Consider the following 22,777-nt stretch of genomic DNA (forward strand, 5'->3'; position numbering starts at 1 on the left):
TCTATCTCCAGGAGAATTGTACATGAGAACACTAAGTAACTCACAGCATCATTTCAGAATTAATCTTTTTCAGTTTCTTTCAAACTTCTTTACCTTTGCTTTCCACATCAACCAGAATTTGAAGACGTCGACATGACGACCACACAGAATGGTTTTATCTCCTGTATCATATGATACATCATACAGCTTGTCATTTTGGAACAGGTACTGTGCACCCATTTTATTGCAGTCCTGGAGCAAACCCTGTCAAAGATCATAAGCAGATGATAAAATACCAAAGCAATTTTTGAAATTATGCTGCATTTTGCTTCACAATCATTATCCTTTATTAGATCTTGGAAGTTTAGGTTTCAATTCTTTGTGCACTTTCGCTATTACCTCAGGTTTCCCTCCTGTGTTGGGGGAAGGTTAGGACCAGTAGTTGTACACTTCTGAGGGAGATAGGATTACTGTATCAGTGTTAGACTCACTTGCCTTTCATGTTCCAGTCATTATGTGGATGTCAACAAAACACCATTGAACAAGGGGGAACATTTGGAAATATTTAATTCAATCTCCATCATTCAATCAACTCATAACAGTTACTACAGGACCTCTGCTAACCTCCAAATTGCTTAAAGGGACAGAACATTGTTGCGTCTTGTCACCATGGGGTGTGTGTACTCATTTGGAAGTCACAGCTGACTGAAAAAGTCACATCCCTCTGGCAATCAGAAGACGGAAACAATATCTGGACAGTTCAAGGTTCCTGGACAGGAGTGACACTGTTGTAAAAACATCTATAGTGCACAGACAGGAATAAAGTTTGATCAGTGCTGGTGGAAGCGATCTGCCATTTGTTAGCCAGCAGCTTCCTCAGAGAGGAAACACAGAGAGCTGAGGCAGCTCGGACAAGTTATAACAAGATCTTGTAAGCCTCATTCCTTGTGCTCCCTAACTATTGATTCCAATTCCATGCCACCCTTGTCCTCAATGCATATGAACAGAGAAATTCCTTTGGAAAGGTGTGTGCGTTATCTGTGAGATCTCTGAAGAGCTGACTGCTCCAAAGGGGCATTTTTGGAAATTTAGAGATGATAAGCGGAACTCTGGTCTCACGTTAGTCTGTTTTTTTAAATTAACTTGTTATTGAATGGATTTGATGAACATCAGAAAACAGTGGATAAACACCTATTAGATTCTGGCGCTCTTTAGACCAATGACCTGGAAACAGTATGTCAACCTAATTGAGGAACTTTTTGTGTTGCATTCACCAAGAAATGCAAGAATCCCAAATTGCCAAATTGCAAATGATTATAGCAAGCTCCCTGGAACCTGTGGTATATCATCACTTTCTCCTCAGTAATATATTGGCAAATCAGATTAACTTATCAGCTGAAAGAATTGTCTGCAAAACGACCCTGAGCTTCCTGTTGTCTGTCACTTTAACACACCATTGTGTTCTCTGGCCAGGATCTCTGTCTCAGGCATGCTGCAATGTTCCAGCCAAGCAAGTTGGAAGAACAGCACCTCATTTTCCATTTGGAGACCCTGCAGCCTTCTGGCCTCAATATCGAGTTCAATAACTTTAGGACTTGAGCTCTCTCATGGCCTTACCCCAAAATACACACACCTGGCCTTGTTATTTCAAAGTCTGCTATTACATACATACCCCACCCCAGTGTTCACCACTAAAGTTCTCCATTAACACTATTGACCCTCCTAGCCACATTGTTATCCACTCCTTTGTCTGTCTAACTGTTACTCCTGTTTACTCCTGACCCCCTCCCTCATCCTATCTTCTGCAGTTAACCTGACATTTCCTAGCTACCAGTCATTCAAAAGAAGGGTCACTGGACCCAAAACGTTAACTTTGATTTCTCTCCACAAATGCTGCCAGACCTGCTGAGCTTTTCCAGCAACTTCTGTTTTTATTTTTGATTTGTCGACCAATTAGCAACCTTTGTTCCTATTGCGTAGGTTGCTGTGATCACTTGAAATTTGGCATTCTTGCATTTGTCCTGATGAGTACAAGACAAAAAAATGGACAACACGTCTCTCTTAACAACCATAGCAAAATTCTGGGCTCGTCAATGATGTCTAAAACATACCTTTTCATGGATTAGAATTGCGGAACACTGCAGAGGGACCCCCATTATCTTGTGTGGATTCCACGTAACAGAATTGGCTCTGATACAGAGAATAGCATTACTGTTGCTTGCAAAACAAAATCACCACACACTGTCTACATTTTACATTCATAATAATTTTCATGGGTATTGTTACAAAATGCCAAGAATTTACCTCTCAATCCCTGTTAATTTATAACGATGTTTCTGTGACATCAGTAGGCCACCACCCCAAGCTGCCTGTTTAAAAAAAGCAGAGATTAATTTATTTGAGAACGCAATGCTTTTCCGAAACAAAACACTGTTATGGTGTGTAAGCTAGATCCTCAGAAAGCGGAAATATTTACACCCTAAAAGTATTAACACTATTCCAGTAAGTGGCAGGTGAATTTTTTCATTGAACACTTCCCAAAGGAGCCATACAATGTAGCAGAAGATTAATCATCGCTGCAATAGTTTGAGTAATTTGCCAAATTCAGTAAGACCCATAGACTGTAAGAGTAGAATTGTGCCATTCAGCCCTTCGAATCTGGTCTGCCATTCAATGAGATTGTGGTTGATCTGGTCATTGTGATAGCACTCCGTGTCGCTCGGTTGTTTCAACTGTGGGATGGTGAAACATGAGGTGTTTCAGACACTCATCCACAACAGAGGAAAACAGGGCTGAAGCATAGTAACCCCCAGGTCTCACGAACAGGTGAGACATTGTGGCTTCTCCCGTAAAATTGAACAGCACATGCTCACCTGGCAAGGAGTGGGGTAGGGGGCTACAGGGAAAAAATAACTAAAGGAAGACCTGCACTTAAATAGCACCTTTCAGCATGTTCTAAACTGCTTTCCAGCCAATGAACAAGTCCTGTCACTGTTGCTATAAAGTTGAAAGCAGAGTAACCAATTTGCACACAGTAAGCTGCTAGTGGCTCCAAACAGCAGTGTGATAATGACCAGGTAATCAGGTTTCGGTGAGGACCAGGACACCAAGAAGAAATCACCCTGATTTCTTTGAAATTGTATTTTAGGATCTTTCATACTGACACAATAAAGACTCATTCAAAATGCAAATCTTTGTTTGGGTATTGTTATGTGAAGGGTTCAGGTTAGTGCACTTAGAATCCCTGCAACACTCCAAGCAATGCTCAGGAGGTCATGGCATGGTGGTATTACCACTAAACCATTAATCCAGAGACCCAGGTAACGTTCTGGGGACCAGGATTTGGATCCCATTATGGCAGATGGTGGAGTTGAAATTCAATAAAAATCTGAAATTAAGAGTCTAATGATGACCATCTAAACATTGTTGATTGTCAGGAAAACCCATCTAGTTCACTTACATCCTTACCTGGTCTGGCCTCTATGTGACTCCAGACCCACAGCAATGTGCTTGACTCTTCACTACCCTCTGGGAAATTACAGACGGGCAATAAATGCTGGCCCAGCCAGCATTGTCCTCACTCTGTGAGTGAATAAAACAACTTCTAATCTTATTTGTCACACAACACCAGGTTATAGTCCAACAGGTTTATTTGGAAACACTAGCTTTCAGAGCGCTGCTCCTTCATCAGGTGGCTGTGAAGCAGGACCATAGGACTCAGAATTTAGAGCAAATGCAGCTGATCTTTTGCTATAAATTCTGTGTATTATGGTCCTCCTTCACAGCCACCTGATGAAGGAGCAGCACTCTGAAAGCTAGTGTTTCCAAATAAACTTGTTGAAGTATAACCTGGTGTTGTGTGATTTTTAACTTTGTACACCCCAGTCCAACACCAGCTCCTCCAAATCATAATCTCACTTGACCTGACTTGCAGGGATACCTTCACATCTTGCCTCATTAAACAAGTGTGATGTTAGATCTGTAATAAGATCGTCTTATTATTGGATTTTTTTTGTCAAAATAAAATTGATGCATTTGGCAACCCCAGGATTAGTTGTAGTTCTATGACGCAGGGTTTGTCCTGAACCATACTGCATCAACTAATCAAACTTCACTGGCAGCCCTGGGTTATGATTGGGTTCCATTCCTAAGTATATTTGCAAGTTGATTTATACACAAGTCGGAACACAATCCAGTAAAGTATAAAACGTCTGTCAGCAAATACGATCGAATGCTTACATGTCTGATCTATGAAATCAACAGCAACATGAATCCTGTTCCTAAGTCCAGGACAATTAACAATACCTTTATGGGCACATTACTGATAATTTCTGATTTGCGAGCTCTATTTTCTGCTATCCTGGTGGGACTTGAACCCCTACCCCAAAGCATTAGCTAAGGTCTCTGGACTACTATCCAAATAACACACCTATGCCACTGTCACCTCATAAAGATAACATCACCCTAGACTGAGAAGGGGCGTCTCTCTCATTAGAGAATTGGTGGTGGTTTAACCTGAGGGTCACCACACCTCAGGCAAGGGGAGAGGGAGAAGGAGAGTCCTTCATAGTCACCTCAGCTGGTGTGGGAATTGAACCCACGCTGTTGATATTACTCTACATTGGAGACTAGCCATCCAGCTAACTGAGCTAATTGACCTCCCCATAAACTGTGCCTATGAAAACCTAAAGGACTCCCAAACAGACCTTGGATTGGCCTTTTTGGAACCATTGCTACAATGTTTGTTATCATGGAGGCTTTTATTAATCTGCGAAAATTTAGAAAATAAACATTCCTTTGTTCAATTGATGTGGTAAGTTTCTGTGTGAGCCCAAAATTATTGAACACTTATTAAACCAGGCATCAGTCAACACCCTAACCAAATGCATCACTTTCATTTTGGCTAAAATGACTAGAAATAAAGCATGGCTGAATTCCAGATGCTCTCCACGCCATTCCCCCCCCCCCCCCCAAAAAAGGGAATAAGTGCAGTTCTTATTCTCCCACCTCAGCATGTCCCCTATGTCTGTTAGTCTCGGAGTGCACTGGAAGAGGGTCTTTCAGTGAGGAGAGGGTTATTTTCTCGTACTTGAGCTCCCTTATACTCAAACCATCCTTCAGCATCACAGTGCTCTGATCTATATCATTCTCCTGTGAACCAGGCTCACGAGTGAATTTGTCTTTTAAGTCACATTTTAACCTCGAGGGTGTTATCAATTTTGATGCTACCTCTGCACTAGCACTTTTGGAATTCAGTTTGTTTTCAGATTTTACTGCTATACTCCTTATACCCCTGCCTTACTCCTTATACCCCTGCTATACTCCTTATACCCCTGCCTTACTCCTTATACCCCTGCCTTACTCCTTATACCCCTGCATTACTCCTACAGTGATGAGATAGAATACAGAAAGGAGACTGAATGTTTCGCAGCATGGTGTAAAGACATCCATCTCTCCATCAACATCAGCAAAACCAAGGAGCTGGTCATTGATTTCAGGAAGAAAAGGCATGTGTGGAATGTCTATGAGATGGCTTTTTGGAGCTGTTCGCGGTGGAACCCACAAGGGAACAGGCAATGCTGGATGTAGTATTGTGCAACGAGGCAGACTTGATAAGGGAGCTTAGGATGAATGAATCCTTATGAGGTAGTGATCATAATATGATTGAATTTACTCTGCAATTTGAGAGGGAGAAGATAGAATTAGAAGTAACAATATTACAGCTGAGTAAAGGCAACTACAAAGTCATGAGGGAAGAGCTGGATAAATTGGACTGGGACAGGAGCCCAGCAGGAAGGACAGTGGAACAACAATGGCAGGAGCTTCGAGGAGTAATTCAGGAGACACAGGAGAGATTCATCCCAAGGAAAAAAGAAACATGGTACTGGGATGATGAGGTGACCATGGCTGACTAGGGAAGTCAGGAATAGCATCAAAGCAAAAGAGAAAGCATATAATGTAGCAAAGGGCAGTGGAAGACCAGAGGATTGGGAAGCTTACAAAGACCAACAGAAGGCAAGAAAAAAAGAAATAAAGAGGGAGAAGATTAAATATGAGGGTAAGCTAGCCAGTAATATAAAGAAAGACTGTAAGAGTTTCTTTGACATATAAAGGGCAAAAGACAGGCACAAATAAACATTGGGACACTGGAAAGGTAGGAATGGGGAACAAGGAAAAATGGCTCAGGAACTGAATAATTACTTCACATCAATCTTCACGGTGGAAGGCGTGAGTAATATCCCAAAAATTCAAGACAGTGAGGGGGCAGAGCTGAGTATGGTGGCCATCACCAAAGAGAAAGTGATAGAAAAAACTGAGTGGCCTGAGGGTGGATAAATCACCTGGACTAGATAACTATACCCCAGAGTTCTAAGGGAGATGGCTGAAGAGATAGTGGAGGGATTAGTGGTGATTTTTCAGGAATCGCTAGAATCAGGGAGGGTCCCAGAAGACTGGAACATTGCTAATGTGACACTTTGTTTAAGAAGGGAGTAAGGCAAAAGGCGGAAGATTACAGACAATTAGCCTAACCTTGGTGACATGAATAAGATCGTGGAATCCATTGTGAAGGATGAGATTTGGAAGTGCACAGCAAAATAATGGTTTCATCAAGGGGAGGTCATGTCTGACTAATCTGCTTGAATTCTTTGAGGACATAACGTGCAGGTCAGACCAAGGAGAGCCGATGAATGTTATCTACCTGGACTGCAAGAAGGCTTTTGACAAGGTGCTGCACAGGAGGCTACTGAGTAAGATAAGGGTCCATGGTGTCAGAGGCAAGGTGCCAGCATGGATAGAAGCTTGGCTGTCTGGCAGGAAGCAGAGAGTGGGGATAAAAGAGTCCTTCTCAGGAAAACAGCTGGTGACTAGTGGTGTCCTCCAAGGTTCAGTGTTGGCACCACAACGTTTCACTTTTTACATTAACGATCTTGATATAGGAACTGAGGGCATTCTGGCTAACTTTGCAGATGATACAAAGATAGGTAGAGGGCCAGGTAGCATTGAGGACGTTGGGAGGCTGCTGAAGGATTTGGACAGGTTAGGAGAGTGGGCAAAGAAGGAGCAGATGGAGTACAACTTGGGAAAGGGTGAAGGCAGGCATTTTAGTAAGAAGAATAGCCACTATTCTTAAATGGTGAGAAAATTCAGAAGTCTAAAGTGCAAAGAGACTTGGGGATTCTTGTCTAAGATTATTTCAAGGTAAACTTGCAGTTGAGTAAGTAGTTAGGAAGGCAAATTAATTCATGGAATTTATTTTGAGAGGACTTGAATATAAAAGCAGGGATGTACTTCTGTGTTTTTTTAAGGCTCTGGTCAGACCAAGTTTGGAATATTGAGCGTAATTTTGTCTCAGGAAGGATGTACTGGCCCTGGAGTGTGTTCAGAAGAGGTTCACGAGAATGGTCCCAGGGATGAAAAGCTTAAAATATGAGGAATATTTGAGGACTTGGGTTTATACTCGCTAGAGTTTAGAATGATGAGTGGGGATCTAATTGAAACATACAGAATATTGAATGGCCTGGATGGAGAGGATGTTGAGAAGATGTTTCCATTGGTAGGAGAGACGAGGACCTGAGGCATAGCCTTAGAGTAAAGGGAAGACTGAGAGAGATAAGTTCTTGAGTATCAAGAGGGTCAAGGAGGAAAAAGCGGGAGAATGGGATTGAGAAACTTATCAGCCATGATCAAATGGCAGAGCAGACTCGATGGGTGAATAACCTAATTTCTGTTCCTGTGTTTTATGGTCTTATGGTCAATGGGGCTGAGGTGAAGATAGTCAAGTGTCATATGCCTGGGAGTAATGATCACCAACAATCTGTTTTGGTCCACCCATGTTGATGTGACAGTCAAGAAAGCAAATACGTCTCTACTTGCTCAGGAGGCTCAGAAAATTTGGTATGTCTGCAAGGACTCTTACCAGTTTTTATAGATGGGCCAAAGAAAGCATCTTTTCTGGATGCATCACAGTGTGGTATGGCAACTGCTTTTCTGAAGACCACAAGAAACTACAGAGAGTTGTAAACCTAGCCCAGTCCATCACACAAAGCAACCCTTCATCCATTGACTCCATCTATACTTCCCACTGCCTCGGGAAAGCAACTAACATCATCCAGGACCCCTCCCACCCAGAACCATTGTTTATAACTTTTTATTTCTTTACTTTCTAATTATTTTCCCTAAGAACTTGTACTGAAAAATCTGTACGTAGGTACCTTTGTACTTAAGTTGGCGCTGTAAATGGCAACTTATAAACTTTTCACTATGCTCATCCGAGTACATGTAGCAACAAAGCTAATTCAATTCAATTCAATTATACTTCCCTCCACCATCTTCCATTGGTAGAAGTTTGAATACACATATGAACCGATTCAAGCACAATTTCCTCCCTGCTGTTTTCAGACTTTTGAACGGACCTCTCAAATATTAATTCTGATCTCTCTCCCTCTGCACCTTCTCTGCGGCTGTAACTCTCTGCACTCTGCTCTGCTTCCCTGATGCACTATGTATGGTATACTCTGCCTGTATAGCACCCAAAACAACACGTTTCACTCTATCTCGGTACATGTCACAACAATAAAGCAATCCATTTAATTTGTCTTTTGCAATGCTTTATATTTAACCTACAAAAGAACCCCAGCAGATTGATTTGGTCAGTCACAAAATGTGTGACTTAACCAGACAACTCAGCAGACTCCCAGGATTGTGGTGATTTTGAATGGATTGCTGAAACCAACACAGTCTGACCAGGTGAATGAGAGAGACCAGAAGATCATCAGAAAGCAGGCCATTCAGCCCCTTGTGTCTGCCCCTACATTCAATCGGATCATGGCTGATCTGATATTCCTCGTTCTTGTCCTCTCTTGACTCCCTGATCGATTAAGAATCTATCAATCTTAGCCTTAACTATGGGCACTAACTCTGCCCCCATTGCTCTCTGTGGCAAGGAGTTCCAAAGACTCACAACCCTCTGAGAGAAAAAGTTCCTCCTCATCTCCGTCTTAAATTGATGCCCCTTTGTTCTGAACTGTGCCCTCTGCTCCTCGACTCTCCCAGGAGGGGAAACATCCTCTCAGCATTGGCCCTGCCAAAATGTTTCTATGAGATCATCTCTCATAAACTCAGTGAGTAGAGTCCCAAACAGTTTAGCCTTTGTTTATAAGACAGTCCCTCCACCAAGGATCATCCAAGTGAACCTTCTCTGAACTGCTAAGAAAATAATATATTTTCTTAAATAAGAGAACCAAACTGCTCACAGTATTCCAGATGTGGTCTCACCAGCACCTTGTACAGTTGCAGTAAGACTTCCCTGCTCATATACTCCAATTCTCCTTGAAATAAGGACCAACACTCCATTAGCCTTCCTGATTACCTGCCTCACACTGTGTGCTAGCCTACTGTGTTTCATGTATGAGTACCACAAAGTCCTCTGTGTTGCAGCTTTCTGCAGTGTTTTTAAGTAACCCTCTGTTCTTTTTTTCTCCCTTCCAAAATCAACAAATTCACAGTTTCCCACATTACACTCCATTTGCCACCTTCTTGCACATTCAGTTAGAACCTCGTAATATCTCTATGCTATCCCTCTAGCAAGTTGTCTTTCCACATAGAGAAAACCAGAATAAATTGATCGTCATTCTTTTTCCTTTCGCCAACCAGAACCCCCTTGAAAAATAAGCAGGAGCGTAAAATTGGGCTCTGCTGAATTTGGGTAGCACCAACATTTCTGAGTCAGGAGTTGTTAAATTGAAATCCCATTCCAGTTCTTGAGTATCAAAATCAGATGCTGACTCTCTGGCACAGTACTAAGGGAATGCTGGAGATCCTCTCTTTCTGGGCAAGTTGGTAAATTAAGATGCTGCCTGTCCACTCAAGAGGATGTAGAAGGCCCCATCACACTACTTCGAAGAGGCACAGCCGAATTAGTCCTGGTCAATATTTATCGCTTCAACAACATTACACAAACATGATGTGCTCCTCATCACATTGGTGGTTGAAGGACCTGCTGTGTGCAATCTAGCAACTGAGTTGACTCCCCTTCAACAGTGCTTCATTGGCTGTATAACACGGTGTGGCAAGCTGCCGTTGTGAAAGGTGCTATATAAATCCAAGTCTTTCTATAATGAGGTAAGGGCTATACTGGGATGCTGCCAAGTTTCAGTTTGAGTCAATGGCATCTGTTAGGTTTGCAAAGCATTTCAGCATTTTTTTCTGTCTACTCATAGTGATGGGATTATTTTATTAAGTCTTTGAACAGGCGTGGTTATTTTTATTGTATTTGAAAAATCCTTACATCAACATGCATCCAAAGGTTGTGCTTTTCGCAAATATCCGCAATGTCATTGAGAGGATCAAATGCTCCATACACAGTGGTTCCAGCTGTAGCATTGACATACAAAGGAACAAAACCCTGTAAACAAAACCCATAATTAGCTCATGGCTGAATGCGTGCAGGTAATGCATACCTCTTTAAAAAAAGGCTGCTCCCACACTCCTTATTTGTTCACGAGAATGTATCACTGGCTAGGCCCAATGTTTATTATTGAGTGCAGTTGTAGTTTATATAGGTGAGAGACGACCAGGTTAGTGTGGGTCTGGAGTCGTGTGTAGGGCAGACCAGGTAAGGTGGCAGATTATCTGGTCACCACTGGGCTAGCTTCTTAAATTTGTTTTGCTAAATGTGACAAATCAGACTTGAACCCAAGTCACCAGGACATTAAGATTAGATTACTTACAGTGTGGAAACAGGCCCTTCGGCCCAACAAGTCCACACCAACCCGCAACCCAACCATACCCCTTACCTAACACTACGGGCAATTTAGCACGGCCAATTCACCTGACCCGCACATCTTTGGACTGTCGGAGGAAACCGGAGCACCCGGAGGAAACCCACGCAGACACGGGGAGATCATGCAAACTCCACACAGTCAGTCGCCTGAGTCGGGAATTGAACCCGGGTCTCAGGCGCTATGAGACAGCAGTACTAACCACTGTGCCACCCATTAAGCTAGAGTTTTGATTATAAGCCCAGTGATGTTATATTATCCCACCTTCTCCCCTCAATCACTAAGGGCCTAGCCAGTTATGTTTTAATTTTAGGTACATTTTGGTTGTTTCATGTTGAACTAGTATAGTGAGTGACAAACCTACCTCTTTCATGGTTGGAAATTAAATAGACACAAGAAAATCAAACTTCAGGGATTGATGTCCTTGACTCTAAGATGACCAGATAAAATCTGTATTCTCCAGAGTTGGTGTTCACAAGGAACAGGAACTGAGTCCTTCACAGGTGGAAATGAAAGACTCAATATCTGTTTTGGATCCCCTTAATAGAATCTGGATATGGCAGAGGGGAGCAGTATTGGCCTGTCAGCAATGGCCTTTATCAAAAAGGCAGAATTACTTTCTCTACATTTTCAGAAATGTTGCCAAGCAACTGCCCAACCTCGCTGAGCCATAGAGTCAGAGAGGTGTACAGCATGGAAACACACCCTTCACCTATCTTAATTGCCCCTTCCCCATCCCCACACAACTCTAGATCTACTTCTCCAGACCTAACTTCTGGGTTGCTGGTGGTGAGACCAAAGTGGCAATATTTTCTCAGATGGGTTTGTTGGGCATGGAGACGCAGTGTGTTAGGTAGCTCCATTGACATCGGTGAAGCCTGAGGCCTACTTTAAGGCATTTCAGCTGCCTGGTTCAGGCAAGAGTTTTGACAAAATTGCCAACTTTGGAACCAAGACGTTCTCCCCCATCTCCCACCTACCACTCCCAGTGCCTCCTCCACCCTGCCACTCCCCACTCTCTCCCCCACCACCCCAAAGAAGTTTTAATCTACCAGGAAAAGGATTGAAAGTGCAGAAACAAGTTATTTAGATAAAAACTGACAGAACTGCAGATGCCGTAAATCAGAAACAAAAACAGAAGTTGTTGGAAAAATCTCAGCAACTGTGGAGAAGAAGTTAATGTTTCAGGTCTGGTGACCCTTCTTCAGAACTGATGCTGTCTACTCTCGTCCCATTTTCTAACACCTTTCCATTAACCCTGTACGGCATTTCAAGTGTTAATCTAAATATTTCCTCAATGTTGTGATGGTTCCTGCCTCCACCACTGAGGAACCAGGCACTGAGTTTCAGATACCCACCTAGTCATAGAATCATAGAGATGTACAGCACGGAAACAGACCCTTCGGTCCAACTTGTCCATGCCGACCAGATATCCCACCCCAATCTAGTCCCATTTGCCATCACTTGGCCCAGATCCCTTCAAACCCTACCTATTCATATACCCCATCCAGATCCTTTTTTAAATGTCAAAATTGTACCAGCTGAAAATGTGTTGCTGGTTAAAGCACAGCAGGTTAGGCAGCAACCAAGGAACAGGAAATTTGACGTTTCGGGCCAGAGCCCTTCATCAGCCTCCACCACTTCTGGCAGCTCATTCCATAAACGCACTACCCTCTGCGTGAAATATTTACCCCATAGGTCCTTTTTATATCTTGCCCCTCTCACCCTAAACCTATGCCCTCAAGTTCTGGACTCCCCCAGGGAAAAGACCTTGTCTATTTATCCTATCCATGCCCCTCATGATTTTATAAATCTTTATAAGGTCACCCCTCAGCCTCCGACACTCCAGGGACAACAGCCCCAGCCTATTCAGTCTCTCCCTATAGCTCAAATCCTCCAACCCTGACAACATCCTTGTAAATCTTTTCTGAACCCTTTCAAGTCTCACAACATCCTTCCGATAGGCAGGAGACCAGAATCGCATGCAAACTCTAGGTGAAAAGATTCTTTGTTAACTCTAAATCTCCTGCCTTTTACCTTAAATCTACAGCCCCTGGTTAGCCCCTGGAGAAGTTTCTGTCTTTGCTCCTCTGAACTTTGTACAACACAATCAAGTCTCCCTCAGCCTCCTCTGTCCTAAAGGAATCAGCTCCACACAATCTAGTCTCTCTTCATGACAGAATCACTCCAGCCAGGCAACATCCTGGTGAATCTCTGCGTTCATGAGACATTGACAAGAACAGGAACACCACGGGAATTTATGGTTGGGCAACAAATATTAGCTTTGCTAGCAACATCTACATTCAGTGAACATATAAGCCAAAACTGTCTTTACGTTTATACCTGCTTAGATATTGTAATATATCTCAAGGTGCCTTTTAGAACTAATACAAATAAAATATTATGCTGGGCTGCTCAATAAAATATGAGGTAGTTGATTAAAAATACAGCCAATGAGATAGTTTTTATGCAGTATCTTGAAGGAGGAAAGAGACCCAGGGAGATGAAGAGGTGTAGGAGGGGATTACGGATCACGGAAGACTTGTGAGTTGAATCCGTGGCTGCTGATAATGGAGTCAGACATCACCAGGTTATAGTCCTACAGGTTTCTTTGAAATCGCAAATTTTTGGAGTGCTCCCCATTTCTCAGGTGAAATGAGAGAGAAACACACAGACACAGAATTTATAGGCAGAGAGATCAAAAGATCATTCGAATGGTGTGAGTGGAGTGTCGACAGGGTGAATAATAAGTCTCTGCAGGTGATCACTAGTGACTTCACCTGACGAAGGGGCAGCGCTCAGAAAGCTTGTGATTTCAAATAAACCTGTTGGACTATAACCAGGTGTCATGTGACTTCTGACCTTGTCCACCCCAGTCCAAAACCAGCACCTCCACACGATTGATAATGAAATGATTAAAATCAGGAGAGCAGGATTAGAAAGGTACACATACGCTGGAGAGTTGTAGGGCTGGAGGAAGTTACAAAGGCAGGACGGGGACAAGACAATGGAAGGAATGAAAAGCAAAGACGATGATTTGTCTTCCAACCACTATCACAGAAACAATGGAATAACAAATCCATGATCTAATTACTCTTTGTGGGCTTTGGTGTATTCAGAAACATCACTGTGTTAACTTCAAAAGCACTGAATTGTATTTGAATTACTTTGATGTTGTTCTACATGAGAGCATAAACAACTGTCTCAAGTATAAAAAGACCTTTCGTTTTGTGTTTTCATGAAAGCAATCCATTTTGATTTTTCCCCGTCTTTAACTCTACTGATCTGCTGTAGTGCACAATGCTAACTTTAGTTAGTACAGTGTATACCGTCCACATGCTACATTAGTGACAATTGTTGTTTTTTTGGAAGTTGTTCTTCAAAGGCTCAGATGTCTTTCTACTTTCAGAAAAATACTGATACCCCTTTATCTCATTTAAGTTTTCAAATTGTAAAAGCTATGCATAACGGCTCTCCCACAGAGTGAGATAAAAGGAACCAAAATTTGTTGACAACTGAAGCTATTTTACTTAAGGATATAATTAATCTATCTAACCAACGTCCAAGGGCTTTGCCATTAGTTACAGGGAAGAAAGACGGATGAGGTAATGTCGCTGAACCAACAATTGGGAACTGCAGGCTATTTTACTGAGCACATGGATTCAAATCCCATCATGGTAAATTGTGAAATTTGAATCCATTAAGGCCTGGGATAAAAAAGCTAACTTAATGGTGACTGTGTCATCATTGTCATTTGTCAGAGAGAAAAAAAATCTGGTTCACTAATGTACTCAGGGAAGGAAAGTGGCATCCTTACCCAACCTAGCCCACAAGTGACCCGAGGCCATAATAATGTGGTTGGCTTTAAAACTGAGATGAAGAGGAATTTCTTCAGCCAGAGAGTGGTGACTCTGTGGAACTCATTGCTGCACAGGACTGTGGAGGCCACGACATTCAGTGTATTTAAGGCAGAGATAGATAGGTTCTTGATTAATAAACGGATCAAAATGTATGAGGAGAAGGCAGGAGAATGAGGGCAAGAAACATATCAGTCATGATTGTTCTGCAGACCAGACTTGATAACCCAAATGGCTTAATTCTGTTTCTATATCTCATGGTCTTATGGACTCTGAAGTGCCCTTTGAGCAATAAGAGATAGCAATAAACACAGGTCTAGCCAGCGATGCCCATATTGCACCAATGAGTAAAAGTAATTCTACCTCAATTCCATTTTCCTGCCAGATCTGCAGTTCCCTTAGCCCCTAAAAATCCATCGATCTCAATTTTGAATAAACGGAGTGACTGAGCAGTGAGAGCTCCCTGGTTTAGAGACCTTTTTTCCAACAACGTACAATCCTCTGACTGAAGGAAGTTCTCCTCATCATGATTCTAAATGACCAATCCCTCCTCTGAAGATTTTGACCTCGTGTTGTAGATTTTCTAAGTGGGGAGTCACTTAGCATTTTTTGAAAAATGGATTAGGTCAGAGGCTATTTTATCATGATGCCATGAAGTAATTTAATTCATGAATTATAATGTTTTATTATTATTTTCTAGGCTGTCGCTATAGAAGCAATCTGTAAAGCAAGTCTTTAGAAGATGAATTTTATGTGAGAACAGTGTTCTACATCGATTACAAAAACTCTGTCGCAAGAAGTAAGAGTGAATGTCCCAGAATGTTAGAGGATCATCAAAGGAGGTGAACTCCAGTTGGTGATTGCTAAACAAGTTACAAATGCAAAAGATGAAATTTAAATAAAACACACTGGAAAAATCAGTAACTTCACCAAACTTCACACCCAAATCACAAAGGAATGCAGACTCTGTCCCAAACTCCAGAAAGATGTTTTGACACAGTCCATATTGACTTGCCTCCAATCCATCCTGGAGTCATCGAGATGTACATCATAGAAACAGATCCTTTGGTCCAACTCATCTATGCTGACCAGGTATCCTAGATAAGCACAGCAGGTCTGGCAGCATCCGAGGAGCAGGAGAGTCAACGTTTTGGGCAAAAGCCTGAGCTTTAATTCGAAATGTCGATTTCCCTGCTCCTCGGATGCTGCCTGACCTGCTGTGCTTTTCCAGGACCACACTCCTGACTCTAATCTTTAGCATCTGCAGTCCTCACTTTCACCGAGATACCCTAGATAAATCTAGTCCTATTTGCCAGCACTTGGCCCAGATCCTTCTAAACCATTCCCATTCATGGATCCATCCAGATACCTTTTAAATGATGTAATTGTACCAGCCTCCACCACTTCCTCTGGCAGCTCCATACATACACCACCCACTGCATGAAAAAGTTGCAACTTAAGTCCCTTTTAAATCTTTCCCCTCTCACCTTAAACCTATATTGTCTAGTTTTTGACTCTCCACCCCAGGGAAAAGACCTTGTCTATTTACCCTATCCATGCCCCTCATGTATACAAGAATTGTGGGGAATTAACCATCTCCGAAATATTTCAGATGTATGCTCAGATCAGAATGATGCAGGATATCCTGGCGAAGGAAAGACTACTCTTTCTTAGGCTTTCGTTGAGTTTGGTTTCAATGGCCTTAAGGCTTAAACATCAGCGTGAGAACAAAAGGGTGAGTTAAGTAATGAGCCTTGAGGAGCTCTGACCTTGTGAATACGCTGAACATGATCAACAAAGCTGTCACCTGGTCTGTGTTTGCTCTTCCAGACGCCATGCTTAAGCCATGCATAAGGGCTGCCAGGAATTTCATTTAATTCTTGCATTCTTTGGAAGGAATCTTTGGAGATTTGGAAAAAAAAAATGCACGATGAGATGTATGAGCAAGTGATGCCCCTGCTAACATTGTTGGAAGAAGTGTCAGACACAGGCCATCTTGCAGGTTTAAGTGAGCAAAGACATCCTACAGCAGGGTTCACCAGCATTGGGGTCAGGACCCCAGGACAGGATCGTAAGCTGTAATTTTATGGTTGCAAGTTCTGATGCAGTGGTGCTCCAGCTGAATCAATATAGTCATGCTCCCTCTATAACAGGTTCCCTCTCTCACAGGCTCCCATTCTAACAGGCTCCCTCCTTCACAGGCTCCCACCTTCACAGGCTCCCACCTTCACAGGCTCCCACCCTCACAGGCTCCCACCCTCACAGGCTCCCACCCTCACAGGCTCCCTCTCTCACAGGCTCCCACCCTCACAGGCTCCCACCCTCACAGGCTCCCTCTCTCACAGGCTTCCTTTCTAACAGGCTCCCTCTCTCACAGCTTCCCATCCTCACAGGCTCCCCTTACCACCTCGATATTCTCACAGCCTTACCCCTCCCTGGCTCTCATAGCTTTTACTCTGAGGAGGTTCCTGACAATTTGAAATCTGCAAAACATGGTCTCAGCAGAAAAGGGTCTGGGAAGCGCTGCTCTTGAGAAACCTGAACACGAAGTAGGCGTTCATGTTGTTGAGTTTGGAAATGAAGATATTGATTTGGTCAACAGGGAGGCCAATTAGTTGGAAAACAGAGTTACATTTCAATGGCAACATTTACACAAAAATATTAAACGTTCCAAAGCATTTTACTTCCAATGTATTTTTGAGGTTTAATTATTGTCGTAATACAAACAATGTCGCAATCAATTTGGACAAAGCATGTTCCCACAGCCAGATAAGTGGAAATGTTTGGGATGGTAATATGTCTGTGATGTTTATTTAACCAAGACACTTGCAATAACTTATCAGCTCCTCTTCACATAGATGCTATCTAATGTTTCTTATCCACCTGACAAGACAGATTGTACCTCAGTTTCATGGCTTAGATTGGGAACTGTGATGGCCTTTGACCGAAAGGTAGTACAGTAAGGAAAGTTTTAGTTTTTTCAAATGCTTGTGGTATCTATTATTGGTGTTAAGATTGCTTAAAAGGCACTTTTAAGAATGTTTTTCATTTATAAAGGAATCGATTGCAATTTTCTTTGAATACAAAGTGGTCCATATGAACTAGCAACACTTGACCTGGAAGCAGTACATATGGGGACAAAGCTAATATACACGAGTCATGTGGTCAGACACAAAGCAAAGCTGTAGACCAAGGAGATGGGAGAGACAACGAAGTTAACATTTATAATACAGTCAAATGGTAAAGAAAGACGAAGACAGAATCAGAACAGGATTGTTATTTGAGTATTTTTACAGCTGCTACTTCATTTTGCCAGCATTGACCAGATCATTCAGTGTAGTTTGCTAAAAAGACTAGATCAAGGTTACTCTAGGAAATTGGTGCCATCTCGATTTTCCAGAACATAAATAAGAAGATTCTGCCAATTTATGTCATTTCTGTGTCTCCAGGGACCTTGAATGGAAGATCGCAGAATCACAGAATTGTTACTGTGCAGAAAGAGGCCACTTGACCAGCTCTATTACCTAATTCGGTTTTATTCCCCAGTGGCCATCTTCTGCCTTTTCCCCATATCTCTCCACTCTATTTCTATCCAAATAATGCCCCTCTTGAAAGCCTCAATTGAATCTGCCTCCATCACATTTCCAGAACCTAACTATTCGCTATGTGAACAAGCCTTTCTCTCTCAAATATTGCCCTTGTTAATTTGGTAATCATTTTACATCTTTGGCCCTTTTATTCCTGTTTCTTTTATGAGTGAACACACCCTAAGTGTTGAATCAATTGAGTTGGAAAATGAGAGATCTTATCATACAGAGGTGAAGTTAGATACTTTTGTAATTGCACGGAGTGCCGTTTATCTTCCAGGGGAGATGTGACTGTTGTGGTTCTGCACAATGGACCTTAGCTATATCAACAAACTAAACTGAAATTTACCTTTCTATCTGAAACATCATCTACCTGTCAACTCACATTTAATTTGTGTTCGTTCTGACTCATGATAAAGCAGAAGACTGAAAGTGAAATATTGTTTGCAATTTCTTATTTGGGGTTCATAAACATAGAACATAGAAAAGTACAGCACAGAACAGGCCCTTTGGCCCACGATGTTGCGCCAAGATTTAATCCTAATGTCAAATATAGTAACTTAACCTACACATCCCTCAACTTACTGCTATCCATGTGCATGTCCAGCAGTCGCTTAAATGTCCCTAATGACTCTGCTTCCACCACCACAGCTGACAATGCATTCCATGCATTCACAACTCTCTGCATAAATAAGCTACCTCTGACGTCTCCTTAATACCTTCCTCCTAATATCTTCAACCTATGACCCCTCATACCAGTCAATCCTGCCCTGTGGAAAAGTCTCTGGCTATTGACTCTATCTATTCCTCTCATTATTTTGTACACCTCGATCAGGTCTCCTCTCTTCCTCCTTCTCTCCAGAGAGAAAAGTCCGATTTTCACTTGGAAAATCTGATGTCCAGTTCTTCCACTCAGATCCTGACAAAAGTGACACCTTTAACACTGATGTACTTACTCCCTCTGTACTGCTCTGGACAGTCAGGCTTGATTTTAGTTCTCAAGTCCTGGAGTGGGACTTGAACTCACAACCCTTTAACTTCAGCTGGAAGTTGAATACAGAAGGGGGTCAATCATTGGTGTGTGAAAAGGTGAGGGAAATGACCAGAAGGGCTAGAAATACAGTGGACAGTCAGGGGCCTGATCAAACATCTCCTAGCATTTCAATCAGTTTCAATACAGCTTTGCTATAAATTACATTTTATTTCTCACACTCCTCTCCCACCTGTATCAGTTCAAAGAATAAAACTTTAAACTTACCATTTTCTGTCTCTATCTGCTGCACTTGCACTTTCAGGGACTTCTGTAATTGGACTGATAGGTCCATCCACTCCCTTCAATAATTTTTTTCCATTAAGTATATAATTCTGTTCTGTACCTTTCCTCCCAGAAGACATTACTTCACATTAAATTGCTACTGCCTGTTTTGATAACTTTCCTGTGTCCTCCCCACTTTTCATCAAAACTGTGAGGCTCTGTGTTAACAGCAACTTTCCTTCCCGTTTTCTCCAGTGTAAATTATTGTGACCAAAACAATGAATCTCATAGTGACCCCTAGGAACTCTATTTCCATCGCTTCTTCAAACTGAACAACAGATAGTTACCCTCCCCCTGTCCAACGAATCAACTTTCTTCACATACCATTCCATTTCCTCCCATGCTGTTCACATCAAAATCATGATGTTTGCATTTTGTCTGTTAGGTTTTGTGTAATAAAGGAATGGAGTCTGTATTGTTTCCCGAGGAATCCTAAACTGGGAAGCACAATTTCTTTTATAGAACATAGAAAAATACAGCGCAGTACAAGCCCTTTGGCCCTCGATGTTGCGCCGATCCAAGCCCACCTAACCTACACTAGCCCACTATCCTCCATATACCTATCCAATGCCCGTTTAAATGCCCATAAAGAGGGAGAGTCCACTACTGCTACTGGCAGGGCATTCCATGAACTCATGACTCGCTGAGTAAAGAATCTACCCCTAACATCTGTCCTATACCTACCACCCCTTAATTTAAAGCTATGCCCCCTCATAATAGCTGACTCCATACGTGGAAAAAGGTTCTCATGGTCAACCCTATCTAAACCCCTAATCATCTTGTACACCTCTATCATGTCACCCCAAACCTTTTTTTCTCCAATGAAAACAGCCCCAAGTGCCTCAGCCTTTCCTCATACGATCTTCCTACCATACTAGGCAACATCCTGGTAAACCTCCTCTGCACCCATTCCAGTGCTCCACATCCTTCCTATAGTATGGTGACCAAAAAAGTGCACACAATACTCCAGATGCGGCCGCACTAGAGTCTTATACAACTGCAACATGACCTCAGGACTCCGGAACTCAATTCCTCTACCAATAAAAGCCAGTACGCCACATGCCTTCTTCACAGCACTATTTACCTGGGTGGCAACTTTCAGAGATCTGTGTACATGGACACCCTCTGCTCATCCACACTACCAAGTATCCGACCATTAGCCCAGTACTCCATCTTCTTGTTACTCTTACCAAAGTGAATCACTTCACACTTAGCTACATTGAACTCCATTTGCCACCTTTCTGCCCAGCTCTGCAGTTTATCTACATCCCGCTGTAATCTGCCACATCCTTCCCCACTGTTAACAACTCCACCGACTTTCATATCATCCGTAAACTTGCTCACCCAACCTTCTAGCCCCTCCTCCAGGTCATTTATAAAAATGACAAACATCAATGGTCTCAAAACAGATCCTTGCGGAACACCGCATCTTGTGCTTCAGTTGCCAATTTCTGTATCTTAATTTGATTCATAAAGTAATGTACACTCCCCAGCTTGGTTAACAGGGAACCTAATTGAAAAGTGTAAAAGATACATCGCTTTTTACTCCACATTCTAAATTGTATTCAACAAAGTCATTTGCAGCTAAATTAAACACACCCACTATTTTCACTTGGTTCATTAATATTAAATAAAGGGCCAATTACTTCTTCAGTGACAAAACGCAAATACATGGTACCTGTATTTGCATGAGCTGAACTGAAAGATGACCTTAATTCGAAATTCAGTTTTTCATACTTCAATTAGTCCGGAAAAGGAAAATGGATATTCCCTCAGATTTGTAACAGTCACAAACCTTTTGCTTAGCTTCAATGATACTTGCTTCCAATTCAGCTGAAATGATCTTCCCTCTGTGAGCATGATTAGACAAACATAAATATTTAATTGAGAAACCTATTTTTGTTCTTATTTACACCATGCAATTTAATTATTAAAATATCCCCTGTGTGTTGGAGCACTCAAATCTTCAATATTATACTGAGCTTATCTGAAGGGTAACACCAACTTATTTATATGTATTTAAAATCACAGTTAATGTAGTAAAATCCCCAAGGGACAACAAAAGAATATTGTTAAGACAAAAAAAGTGACACATTCTTATATATAAGCCTCTGGAGATGACAATGACAAAATAAAACAAACTGAAGGGTTATGAATCATAGATAATGAGAGTACACACTTTATTCAAAGATGTTTGGAAAGTGAGAGGGATACAAACAGGTTACAGAGAGGTGTAGATACGTTAAATAAGTGGGCAAAACATTGGAAAATGGAGTATAATGTGGGAAAATGGCAAGTCATTCATTTTGGAAGGGAGAACAAAAGAGCATCGTGTTATTTAAATGGAGAGAAACTGCAGAAAGTTGCAGCACAAAGGGAATTAGGGATATTTGTGCATGAAACTTAGAAAGCTAGCACACAGGGTACAGCAGATAATCAGGAAGGCGAATGGAATGTTGGCCTTTGTTTCAAGGGGTTTGGAGTGTAAGTGTAGGAAAGTCTTACTGTAACTATACAAGGGGCTGGTGAGACCACTTCAAGGGAATTAAGGTTATTGGGAAAGGGCAGGAAAGTGGATGTGAGGATTGCTGGATTAGTTATGATCCTATTGAATGGCAGAGCAGACACAAGGGGCTGAATGGCCTGCTCCAATTCTGATTTCGTATGGTTTGGTGGACTGGTGATCAGAAGACAACAACTGTGCCCATCAATGGCCTTTCAGCTTTTAAAGAGCAGCAAACTGTAATGGAGGGGAAGGAAGAGATGGAGTGTTTCAAGATGCAGCAGTGTTAACTTTCAGTCTTTCTTAACGTATATCTGTGAAGTGTGTCTTAGGATGTACTAAAAGAAAAAATGAGAAGCTCTGTTCTGTGACTTTCATTATAAGTTACTAACAAAGGTATTGTCTAGTCAATAGTTCCTTTAGTTGTTTTATTACAGTAGAAGTCTTAGTTTATTAACAAATACAGAAGTTGCTGGAAAAGCTTGGCAGGTCTGGTGATCCTACCTCAGAAGGGATCTGAAACATTAACTCTGATTTCTCTGCACAGATGCTGCCAGACTTGCTGAGCTTTTCCAGCAGTTTCTGTTTTTGTTTCTGATTTACAGCATCTGCAGTTCTTTGAGTTTTCTCTTAAATTGTAAAACCATGTTTGTCATCCTTTCAGCTACCAACAGGATGTTCAAATCTTTTTTAAGGTTATTGGTCTGTTCAAAAATTGTAACATTTATTCCATGAAATATATAAATACAAACTTT

The 22,777-nt window shown here is 41.9% G+C and overlaps 1 protein-coding gene across 2 annotated transcripts in view; it reads right to left on the reverse strand.

Moving 5' to 3' along the window:
* Positions 1–22,777, reverse strand: part of LOC132832299 (glutamate decarboxylase 1-like) — a 57,025-nt gene that overhangs the window by 12,182 nt on the left and 22,066 nt on the right. The window contains exons 8-12 of one of the 2 annotated variants that reach the window (XM_060850182.1): positions 21,315–21,369; positions 10,268–10,384; positions 2,284–2,348; positions 2,091–2,169; positions 94–243 (exon numbers count right to left, since the gene is read on the reverse strand). In XM_060850182.1, the coding sequence (XP_060706165.1) occupies positions 94–243; positions 2,091–2,169; positions 2,284–2,348; positions 10,268–10,384; positions 21,315–21,369 (466 nt within the window). The remainder of the gene's footprint in view (positions 1–93; positions 244–2,090; positions 2,170–2,283; positions 2,349–10,267; positions 10,385–21,314; positions 21,370–22,777) is intronic. The other variant, XM_060850183.1, reaches the window with a different exon arrangement.

Source organism: Hemiscyllium ocellatum, chromosome 34, assembly GCF_020745735.1.
Source record: "Hemiscyllium ocellatum isolate sHemOce1 chromosome 34, sHemOce1.pat.X.cur, whole genome shotgun sequence".
Classification (NCBI taxonomy): domain Eukaryota; kingdom Metazoa; phylum Chordata; class Chondrichthyes; order Orectolobiformes; family Hemiscylliidae; genus Hemiscyllium; species Hemiscyllium ocellatum.